The sequence below is a fragment of the Acinonyx jubatus genome, chromosome D1, assembly GCF_027475565.1.
Source record: "Acinonyx jubatus isolate Ajub_Pintada_27869175 chromosome D1, VMU_Ajub_asm_v1.0, whole genome shotgun sequence".
In the NCBI taxonomy this organism is placed as follows: Eukaryota; Metazoa; Chordata; class Mammalia; order Carnivora; family Felidae; genus Acinonyx; species Acinonyx jubatus.
In genome coordinates this window covers 41301807-41314119 of record NC_069390.1, presented here as the reverse complement: position 1 = coordinate 41314119, position 12313 = coordinate 41301807, and the positions used below count along the sequence as shown (strand labels likewise).

The window sequence follows — 12313 nt, the reverse complement described above, 5'->3', positions numbered from 1 at the left end:
CCACATCTTCTTTATCCATTCATCCATCGATGGACATTTGGGCTCTTTCCATACTTTGGCTATTGTTGATAGTGCTGCTATAAACATGGGGGTGCATGTGTCCCTTCAAAACAGCACACCTGTATCCCTTGGATAAATGCCTGGTAGTGCAATTGCTGGGTCATAGGGTAGTTCTATTTTTAGTTTTTTGAGGAACCTTCATACTGTTTTCCAGAGTGGCTGCACCAGCTTGCATTCCCACGAATGGTGATTTTCTAATCGTCATTCCTTGTACATTTTATTAGTTGGCCTTCTACAGTAAGGAAAAGTTATCCCTTCCCCCATCTCTGTTTATTTGAGTGGACACTCATGGCTTCTTATCTTATTCAATAAGCTTGTATCCTTACCATCACTATTTATTTTGATGCCCAAATTGCCCCAGATTTGGCTAGTGGGAGTTTCTTCAAACTGGCTTTTGTGTCCTCTTGGCATGTTACCTATCTTTCTTCGAGGATTCCTTACTTTTTCGCGTAAGATGTCCAAGGCTTATCTTGTTCTTTCTCCATCCCACCTCCACAATCAGCCATTTTAATGAGGAGCACTCGTTCTTTTCAGTGGAGATTGATATCACAGACCAGGATCTGGGCACTGGATGTGTTCCTTGCTACCGGAGTATCATTGCTTCTAGGGTTTGTCAGATAACAGAGTTGGGGAATTTAAAAAACAATGTGTATGTATGTGTGTGTTTATATCTATATATTTATGTTTGTATTATATGTTTGTGTATATGTACATATTATACACACACAGATACATCCATATTCATCTTCTTATATTTAGCTATCCATATATGTTAAAACTTACTGAGTTCACACTGATACTTCCTCAAATTTCAGTCCAATGCCTCCAATTCCAGTACAACATTCCACCTCTTCCTCTTTCCATATTTCATATGAAATCTAGTTCCTATTTTCCACAATATCATTCCACTTATTTCCTCAATTCTAGGATGTACAAAGTGTTTCAGAATTGCTAAACTCTGCAAAACAAGAATTGATGATTTGTTTAGATTTTTGTTTATTGTTTTTAACCTGAGCATGTAGTCAGAGTACTGTGATTAAGAGTTTCTTGTGTTACTTTATTCCCCCTTCCCGTTGTGTTTTATTCACTTAAAATAAAAGCATTATTTATTTTCTTCTGTTTATAGTCAATTTGGGGAGTTTCCCTGTCCTTGTGGATTTTACTTCTCTTTTTTTTTTTTTGAGTGTGTGAAACACTGACATGTTTCTAAAAATCAAATCTGTACAAAAAAGGTGTATTCAAAGAAGTGTGATTTCTTTTCCCATATTTGATCTGTCTACCCAGTTCTCTTCCTTGTGTTGTAGGTAACCAATTTCATTAGTCTTGGGTTTTTCCTTTCTGCTCAAATAAGTATATAAATATATATTTTCTTATTTCTTCTTCTTTCTTACCAAAAAGGTGTAATACTATAGATACTCTTTTGTACTTTGCTAATCATAGAATTTTAAAGCTGAATCAGATCTGGTTGTATATTTAAGATTATTCTCTCCCTTGTTTTTTTCTTTTAGACACTGGATCAGCAACAGTTCTTCACAGAGGAAGAACTGAAAGAATATGAAAATCTTATCTCTTTACAAGAAAATGAACTTAAGAAAAAGGCAGATGAGCTTCAGAAGCAAAAGGAAGAGCTACAACGTCAGCATGACCAACTTGAGGCTCAGAAGCTAGAATACCATCAGGTGGTATTTTATAAAATGATTGTGGCATTAGAAAGAATTTTAGGTGCTTTGTTAAAAGTGTGTGCTTCTGTAATATAATATTTCAAAGTATTAGCTATAGTATTTTAAATTTTAGTATTAAAACAATTTTTTTTAACGTTTATTTATTATTGAAAGACAGACAGAACATGAGCAGGGGAGGGGCAGAGAGAGGGGGAGACACAGAATCTGAAGCAGGATCCAGGCTCTGAGCTGTCAGTACAGAGCCTGATGCTGGGCTCGAACTCACATACCGTGAGATCATGACCTGAGCTGAAGTCAGATGCTTAATCGATTGAGACACGCAGGCGCCCCTAAATTTTAGTATTTTTTTTAAGTTTATTTATTTATCTTGAGAGAGACAGACAATGTAAGTGGGGGAAGGACAGAGAGAGGAAGAAAGAGAATCCCAAGCAGGCTCTGTGCTGCCAACACAGAGCCCAATGTGGGGCTCAAACCCTGAAACCATGGGATCATGATGTGAGCTGAAACCAAGAGTCAGACGCTTAACCGACTGAGCCACCCAGGTGCCCCAAATGTTTGTATTTTTAAAACTGCTTTGTTGAATATGAATCTAAATTTTTTTTTTTTTGAGTTTATTTATTTATTTTGAGAAAGAGAGAACGTGTATAAGCTGGGGAGGGGCAGAGAGAGAGCGGAGAGAATCCCAAGCAGGCCCTGCACTGTCCTCGCAGAGCTAGACACAGGGCTCGATCTCACAAACTGTGAGATTATGACCTGAGCCGAAATCAAGAGTCAGATGCTTAACTGACTGAGCCACGCAGGTGCCCCAATTAATCTAAATGTTAAGAGTTTGAATATCTCATTTTGGAAAACAATTTTCAATTAGTTTGTTGTGATTTGTCAAAAGTCATGAGAAAATCAAATAATACTTACTTTTAAGACATTCTTTTTCCATTTACTAGGTCGTACAGCAGATGGAACAAAAAAAATTACAAGAAATTCCTCCATCAGGGCCTGGGGGAGAATCAAAGTTCTAGCCACGTATGTAACTTTATTTTTTTGTTTAAGGATATAAAAAATTTATTATGAATGTAATTTCAAATCATTAATATCTATGGTATTTTCTATATATTTGTGGAAATAGTGCATCTTGTGCTACAGAAAGATGAAAAGGCTTCTAAAATTTTTATGCATCAGTATATTTCAAAAACTATATAATTTGATAGCTATACTTATGGTGAAATGATTTATTTCAACATTATTTACAATTTTTTCTAATCAGTTATTGATATTGTCAGGGAACACATTTTTAAATTATAATCTATGATTAGCTAAGTATTTTTAAAATGCTTTATATTTATATTTACATATATGTACATATACTGAGACTGTACATATACAAGAAAATTCAGAATAAAGGAAGATACCTTTAATAAAATGAGAGCATATATTTTTTTTTTGAACAGACGTTTAAAGTCCGAAGTCCACCAGAACTTGGAAGAAAACTGTTCAATCAACATCTGTGTCATCTTTTTACCACCCTTCCTTTTTCTCTGCTCAATAAATATTTTAAAGCATATATGAAATAAAGGAAGATACTTTTAAAATGAGAACACATTCTTTTTTAGGATACAGATACTTAAAGATTGAAGTCTATCAGAACTAGGAAGAATACAAACTCAATATCTGCTCTCACTTTCATACCTCTCTTCTTTTTAATTTGCTCTCCTTTAATGATTAATTAAGTGGCCATAATTATGCCATAATGCAATGAAATGTTTAAGTGAGAAAGTTCTGTAGTGCTTTTAAAGAAAATTTATATTGTTGTCACTCATAAAGTTAGTCTTTTATGGGTGCTTATCATCCCCTGTCTTAATAAGTCTCTTTGATGGTAATAATTCTTCTGAGAAGATCATAGTTTCCCCAGTGTTTCCTGTTAACTTCTTCCTCCTTTCAGCAAATTTAACTGCCAGAAATTCTTCTATTGAATAACTTTTGCTACCACTTCAGGTCATTTTTGTTGTTGTTGTTTATATTTTTGCTTTCAATTCTATCACTTAAGATCAGGTTCTGCTACATATAACAGAAAAACCAAAGATAACAGTGTTTTAATTTAAATATGAGTTTCTCCCTCTTACACAAAAGAAATCTGGAGGTAGGTGGTGTCCAGGTTTCTACCTCTCTGTTCTGCTATCCTCAGTGCATGGTTTTTATCCTTAAGTTACCTCATTCTCACTGTCCAGGATTGTTTTTGGAGGCAGTGGGGAAGGGAGGAAAAGGAAATTTCCCCAGTTGAATCAGCCTCCTGGAGGCAGTTTTCCTGGAGGACCACACAGCATTGGAACTTACGTCTCTTGGCCATGTAGCTGCTAGGAAAGCCGAGAAATACATGTGGCAATTGGACCAGCTAAAAGTTAGGATCTTTAAAGAAGAAGGAAAGAGGTCGTGTTTGGTAGGCAACTTTTGGTTTTAACCCAGACAGCTTTATTGGCTACCTAAGTATCTGTGCACACTCTTCTGAAACATAGAAAACACTCAACTTCCTCTTCCCAAAAAGGAAATACCCCAAATTCAGTCCATTATTGCATATAGCTCAAAGACCATGATATCCTTGTATAGTCCCCTCTATCAGGTTAGGATATGGCGCCTAATGTTCTGGCCATCTACAAACGAAAACGCAAGGTGTCTGTCACCTGAGAACCAAATGCATAATGGTGAAATAGGTACAGGATAACTGCAATAAAATCAGTTGTTATTTCTGTTTATTTATTTCTGTTTCTAAAATCCCCTTTTAGAAAAGGGGAAAATGGGAAACATAACAGTCTCTGTTCCATAACACTTAAAAGGCACTGCTTGGCAAAAATAGCAAGGTCTCTCTGCTCTGTCCATAAATATATTTCTGAGTTTTCCAATCAGGCAAACCCGGATTCACCTTTCTGGTGAATTCATGTATTTGAGTGGGCATTGGAAAGTGTGCCTGTCTTTGGGGTGGACAGCTTTAGTACTTCACTTTCTGTTATGATGGGTTTAGGGGTTTGAGGATTGTTTTAGATAGTTACAGGCTATTGTAGGCCAGGTTTAGAGTTTGTGTCTGTTTTTGTTTGGTTTTATTTTTTGGCAAAATGTTCCCTAAAAACTTAGTAAGTTACTGGTCCGTCTTTTTAAATTATTACCATGAGTAACCACAAAGATCTTGTCAAGTCACAAGGTTCTTTGTTAAACCTCATCTTTTACTTGCTGGCTTCTGTGTTCTCTCTCTTCTCTTGGGTCTTAAATGAATGGTACTATTTGGGACCATTTTAAACTATGGGCTTGGATGGGATGGCAATAGTCATCAGTCAGATCTTTTTCCTTAGGATTGCTCCCATTACTTGGCAGAAAATGCTTAAGGGAAGGTTTATGAAAAAGTTGAAGAAGCTTTAGCAGCTTCCTCAGAACCTTTACTTACAAATGTTTCAGTTTGGAATATGGTCGTAGCTGACTTTTTCAGTTCTTCAGGGCTCTAGATTTAGGACTTTGTCAATTTATTTTGTAGAGAGCAATTCCTTGGCAAAGCTATATTCCTTTCCATCTGTGCAGTCTTGTTAACCTTAGCCTGAATCACATCTCTCTTGTAAGACTTTGCTGAAAGAGGCTAAAAGCAGCCCACACATGCTAACATTCTGAAGTTCTACCACCATTTCCTCTAACACCTTAGCCTTAGTGGCATGAGGTCTGACTGCCCAAAGCCCTACCTCCTCAACTAAGCTAACTCCATATATAAGATCCTTCTACTAGCTGTACCTTACTTCTAGCTACCAAATTTCTATCAAGGTCAAGATTCCTGGTTGTAGAAAATGGAACCTTCTTTAGCTCTGAAACACAATGGGATTGTTTAAGGGGTGCATATAGTTCACAGACTCTTTGGGAAGCTAGGTTGAGCTTCATAGGAACGGCATCCTAAGAGCGGGCTGCCAAAGAAGCTGCTGCTTTTGGAACAATCAAGAAACTGCCTGCCAGACCAAGAAGACTCCTGCTGGATTAAGGAAACTGTGAACAGTTGCCTGCTCCAGAGCTACACCACCTCTGCTGTGCTTTGTGTTGGCAAAAGTGGGTACCTTCTGTGCTCCCTCTCTCCCCATGTAACTCGGTTCTGGGCAAAAGTCTCAAGTGAGTGCATCTGATTGACTGGACCAGTCATATCTGGAATCCTAGCTGCAAGGGAGATTGGGAAATCATAGTGTTTAACTTTACTGCCTCTGTAGTACAATAAGGTATGTTTAAATCTGCTGAGTGAAACAATCCACCTCGTAATTTTACATTCTTTCTCTTAACATTAATCATTTTTATAACTTTTAGTCCTTGTTTTACAAAATTTTTATTTTTATTTATTAAAAAAAATTTTTTTTAATGTTTATTTATTTTTGAGACAATGCGAGAGACAGTGTAAGCAGCGGAGGGGCAGACAGAGGGAGACACAGAATCTGAAGCGGGCTCCAGGCTCTGAGTTGTCAGCCCAAAGCCCGACGTGGGGCTTGAACTCACAAACTGTGAGATCATGACCTGAGCCGAAGTCAGACGCTTAACCGACTGAGCCACTCAGGCGTTCTCGTTTTACAAAATTTTTAAACAATCACTGTATATTCCAAAGATACCTAAGATTTTTTCTTTTCTTAAATCACGGATCCCAAAATTAAATATAGCAATCCAGGAAAGTTCTGCTTACATACAGATTTAAAAACCACATAAAAACCACTCAATAGAATAATGCTGTGTTTCTTTAGAGATGGAGAAGGATTCCTCTCTCTGTTGTTTAAATTGTAGGAAACATTAAAAAATGATCTGGCATATTCTTTTGTTGATGACTGTGTGACGAGAAACTAATAAGACAGCTATTCACCTAGGCTAAACTTTTTTAGATGGTGGACTGGGGTTCAATCAGAAAGTAATTAGAAACAACAATATTGTACTATGATTATGTAATGTGATAAATATGGATACAGGGCACTCATGACAATATATAAATATATCAAAGTAATATGTTGTACACCTTACATTTACACAATGTTGTATGTCAAATACATTCAATTAAAAAAATAATTGGGGAGAGGGGCGCCTGGGTGGCTTCGTCACTTAAGCATCCCACTTGATCTCAGCTTGGGTCTTAATCTCAGGGCCGTGTGTTCAGGACCCATGCTGAACATGAAGCCAACTTAAAATATAATAATAATAAGGGGCACCTGGGTGGCTCAGTCGGCTAAGCGTCTGACTTCAGCTCAGGTCATGACCTCACGGTTGGTGAGTTCAAGCCCCATGTCAGGCTCTGTGCTGACAGTTCAAAGCCTGGAGCCTGCTTCAGGTTCTGTGTCTCCTTCTCTCTCTCTGACCCTCCCCTGCTTTCACTCTGTCTCTCTCTCTCTCTCTCTCTCTCTCAAAAATAAATAAAAACATTAAAAAAAATAACTGGATGAGAATTTAGAGAAGTTTCTTATAATGATTTTTTGGCATGGGTAATAAAGGGTGGATATTACTGTAGATCTACCTCAGTTTCCAGCAAATTATTGTAATTTATATTAAAAAAGGATTATTAGCTCAAGATTATTTATGGACTTAAGGAATTCCACTTCTTATACATACTAGGCACTTATGAGTGAATATTGCTTCTTAAAGAGTTTCTAATAGTATTCTTTCCAGCTCTGTTAGAAAGTATTGGTCCTGTGTTTATATCATTCTTCTTAATACTTTTTAGGTATGTAGTAGTCTTTGGTTTAACTGACTTAGTGGTATGTATTTGTAATTTGGGTTTTTGTTTCACATATGAATTTTCATGAAGCATATAAATTTTATAGTATACTTTGGTATGTATAATTAAAGGATGATACTTTGTGATAGAATGATAGAATAGGATAGAGGATAGATACTTTATGATAGGATGATAGAATACTTGACTCTTGCTAAAAGAAACTGTAATTTAGGAGTAATGCTAAAAAAACTCTTTGAGATATGGCTCTACATTTTTTTAACCAAAATGTGTTTACAACAGCATTCTTTTCTATGCTAACTGAACAGCTTTGTATGACCAAAGCCTAAATGCACATCTGTTTTTCACATGAAGAAAATTATAAAGAAAATTTTGATGTTTTGTGAGAATGTCATTTTTTTAAAATGTTCATTTATTTTTGAGAGTGAGAATGCAAGCGGGGGAGGGGCAGAGAGAGGGGTGGACAGAGGATCTGAAGCAGGCTCTGCCCTGACAGCAGAGAGCCTGATGCAGGGCTTGAACCCATGAACTGCGAACTGTGAGATCATGACCTGAGCCTAAGTCAGACGCTCAACTAACTGAGCCACTCAGGCACCCCAAGAATATGATTTTTAAGACAGCCTAGTTAATAAAAGAGGGGGTGAGAAGGGGCTCCTGGGTGGCTCAGTCGGTTAGACAGCCGACTTCGGCTCAGGTCATGATCTTGCGGTCCGTGAGTTCTAGCACCGCGTCGGGCTCTGGGCTGACAGCTCAGAGCCTGGAGCCTGCTTCATATTCTGTGTCTCCCTCTCTCTGACCCTCCCCTGTTCATGCTCTGTCTCTCCCTGTCTCAGAAATAAATAAAACGTTAAAAAAAAATTTTTTTTTTAAAAAAGAGGGGTTGAGAAATCTATTTTCTTTAGGAAGAAATTTTGACAAGCCTAATTTTGGTTAGTGCCTAATATTTAATCTTTGTTTTATAGATATACAGTACAATGAAGAAGAAATTGAAAAAGAGCCAGAGTTAGACGATGACCTTCTTCATTTTCATGCGAGATTTTTATTCCCTGCAGAGGCTGCTAAAGAAGTCCACTGTCACCCTTAACCACCGATGCCTCAACTTCAATTCATTTTGTTTTTTGAACTGAGAGACTAAGCTGTATTGAGTAAAATGGAAAGTGTACATTTTTGTTTCCTGTGGGTGAGATAATGAAAGATTATGACAACTTGCTTTCAAGTTGTGAGATTTGAGGGAAATCAAGATCTTTTCCTTCCTTTTTTTTCATACAATATCATTGCAGGATTCCAGTCTTTCCTTACTCATGTTTTAACTTATTTTCTACCTGAGTAGTTAGCTATGGATTAGTACTCATTTCTTAGACAATCCAAGAACTTAGCCAGAACAAGCTGTAAGTGTTAAAGATATCAAATTGAAAAATTTAGATTTATGGTTGCCAGCACTGCCAACCTATTTACTGAGAAAAAAGCAAAACAAAATAAAACCAATAAAACCTCTGATTTAATTTAAGAATTCAGATTTTTCTTCGACATATTGCCTATGGAATGTAGAAAAACCCCTACATTTCATGTTCACAGATGTCTATAATTTTCTTTGCACAGCTTTTAGTTTACATTTTGCTTGACATTAGTATATTCTTTCAAAAGAATTTTTTGTAAGTTTATTTATTTTGAAAGAGACAGAGACAGCACGAGCAGGGGAGGGACAGAGAGAGAGAATCCCAAGCAGGTTCTATGCTGCCAGCTGCAGAGCCTGTTGCTGGGCTCCAACCCATGAACTGTGAGATCATGACCCGAGCCAAAACCAAGAGTCAGATGCTCAACTGACTGAGCCACCCAGGTGCGCTGACATTAGTATATTCTTGATGAATGCCATGTCCCAGCTTGGTTGTTAGCCAGCCCTTGACAGTGTCTTTTTCCTTACATGCTCACCCTTTGGGTTAACTTCAAAGCTGTGCATGCCTGTAAACAGGTTTTGTTTTGTTTATTACCTATTACAAGCAATAGATTTGGCTTTTGTTGTGCAAACTTCCTTACCTCTTTTTGTTTTATCCGTAGTAGTAAATATATTTTTCAAGACTTCCAGGATTGTGACTATATATCTTGTAATTAAAGTGTTAAAATATTTTGTTTTACAATTCTTCTAATTTTGCTGCTCCATGGCATTTAAAAATGGGTAGTGATTTATTCCTATGTGATTTTTGTTTTAAGTTTATTTATTTATTTTGAGAGAGAGAGAGAGAGCACAGAAGGGGCAGAGGGAGAGGGAGGGAGTTAGAATCCCAAGCAGGCTCCGCACTATCAGCACGGAGCCAGATGCAGGGCTCCAACTCATGAACTGGGAGATCATGACATAAGCTGAAGTTGGCTGTCTAACCGATGGAGCCACCCAGGTGACCCTATTCCCACGTGATTTTAAACTTGTGACTTGTCTGAGTGCTTTGAAAGTGAGAGAGAAAAAAATAAGGTTCCATTTAGTTCTCTTTGCCTTCTCCCATGAATCGTTGTATTAAAATGTTATTTGTGTTCAATTTTAGTCCACGTTAAATGTAGATTTTTAATGATATGAGAGTATGTGTCATTTAACTAAATGGCCACCCTCATTTTAGATTCCCTGTGTGTGGAGTATGAAACCCATGGACAGCCTGTGCCATTCCGTATTTGTTTTGTACTACGCTGTGTTACCTGGTTTACAGCTCACGATTACCCTTCAATTGTTAAAGTGACTTGAGCTTGCTTTACTTTTGAATTTTACCTTTTCTGTTCTTGGTATGGCTACTTTGTAAATATTTCCTTGTTAGTATAGTGATGTCTTAAAGATATTTTCTGTTTTAAAACATTTGCCATGCCTCGTCATGTTTAAACGTCTTTGTGGTAGTACTGAAGCATCTTTGTCAAACACAACAATTTAAAACTCCTATCATCTTGTTCTATAGCATTGAGCAATGTTATCTTACAATTTGTAGCTTTTTTTTTTTTCTGATTAACTCTCAGTTCTAATCTTGTGTACGTTTATTGTTTCCTTTGGTGTGTATGTATTTTCACTCTCTTTGATATTTATAGTATGTCTCATTGAAATTCAGGATTGATACTAGGAAAAAGAAAACCACATTTGCAGAAAGAGCTAGTTAGGCAAGCAGGCAGTCACTTATAGAGGAGTTTCTGAGCACTGTGGAGAGTAATTCTAACCCTGAAGAAAATTTCTGACTCATTTATAGAGCTCCTGACACCTCTTCCACAGAGTGAACCAGCTTGTGAGCAAATGCATAGTATTCAGACTCTGATGAATGTCCCTTTGTCCAATTCTTTAGCTTTTTTTGTACCTTCTTCAAATAATAATAGTTTAAAAAATATTTTGTGCATTCCAGCAGACATTTTGTGTCTTACACTTGTTAATAAAGGAGAAAAACATTTTTTGTAATAGACCAGGACATGAATTTGGCAATCTCTGATTAAAAGAGAAGTAGCCTAGTTTTTTGTATTCGTTATTTTTGCCCAGATGATCTGAGGTTTAATTAAATTCTTTTCTTTCTATGAACTCTTCCCTTTTCCACTTTTGAATTGACTTTCCCACTGTTGTGTTTCTAATGCACTCCCTGAGTCACTGGAGAAAGCTTTGAGGGATGTAGAATGTTATTCGCATCACTGTCAGCTGTCTTAGAGTTTCCCTGCCTCCAGCTTTTGGGGTTTATTATCAGGCCTTTCAAAGGAATTCTGCCCTTCCCTCACAGTCCCAAACTATTCATCTTTTCTCCAAGGGAGTCTGTTGTATTACTAATTAAGATGTTGAGGTGCCTTTATTAAGACAGGATTAATTTATGAAAGATTTATGTAAAAATATAATAGAGGCCAAGTATTTTATTTCAAGGACAATTTGAAGCCAGTTAATGCCCAGTAACTGTTTCATTCTTTTGTGAGGGCTCTGGTGACTTCTAGATAGTTCTATTGGCACCTCTCTATCCAGTTTCAGGGAATAAGAATGGAAGAGCCCTGGAGGCTCATGTACTGTAGCAGAGGTGGAGGAAGGAGCCCCTTTTTGGTGAAGGTGTTTCTTTCTTTGAAGCTGTTAAGTCCAAGATCTATTAGCACACATGAAGATGGTAAGCCCTTGCAACTTTCAGTATATCCATGTACCAATTTATATAGTCTCTAATGGAAAGATATTTTAGAAGCAATATGTATACATTTATATGTAAGCTTGTGCCTAAAGTAGTTGTGGAGGGGAGACCATTAATTATTCTTTGTCTTCTGAAAAAAATTGTCTTCTGGAATTAAAAAGTGAAAAAAATGTGCCCATCGTTTTCATGAAGGAAACCAGTGCTGCATAATCCATGCTTTATCAATATTTATTATGTTTTAAAAGATACTTAATAATGATGGCTTATACATCCTATTTTAAAGACCATTTATTTTATTTGTTATTACTAGATTTGGAGGATTTTGAAATTTTTTCAATTTAAATGTTGAATTAAAAATGTAACCTTTTATAAATACATGGCCAAAAAAGTTCTGTTAATTTTAAAGTTTGGACAGAAATTATATTACTCTGAGGTGTACTTAGGCTTAATTCTTTTTGGCTTATTTAGAGGATTGGATCATTTAAAAAAACTGCAAATAAATAAGTGGATTTTAATTTGGTAATCAGGAAGACACAAAGACTATACAAGTTTGTTGTATTTGAGTTTGTTTTTTGATGATACGTTGTAAAAATTCTCCCAGTGCAATATTTGTCAGAATATGTTATTCTAGTCATCATTTGTATAGCTTTGTTTTTAAGTATATTAAATGTAAAATCAGAAAAACATGTAATATTTGTGGTGATTTTCTGGGGAAAAAGGTAAACTTGGCAGTGTTG

The 12313-nt window shown here is 36.5% G+C and overlaps 1 protein-coding gene across 4 annotated transcripts in view; it reads left to right on the top strand.

The window, feature by feature from the left end:
• The window catches only part of NUCB2 (nucleobindin 2), a 35446-nt gene extending 32118 nt beyond the window's left edge, over positions 1-3328 (top strand). For all 4 annotated transcript variants that reach the window (XM_015074994.3, XM_015074995.3, XM_053203407.1 and 1 more), the window contains 3 exons: positions 1569-1739; positions 2684-2762; positions 3188-3328. In XM_015074994.3, the coding sequence (XP_014930480.1) occupies positions 1569-1739; positions 2684-2758 (246 nt within the window). In that variant the 3' untranslated portion in view covers positions 2759-2762; positions 3188-3328. The remainder of the gene's footprint in view (positions 1-1568; positions 1740-2683; positions 2763-3187) is intronic.
• Positions 3329-12313: the final 8985 nt, after the last annotated feature.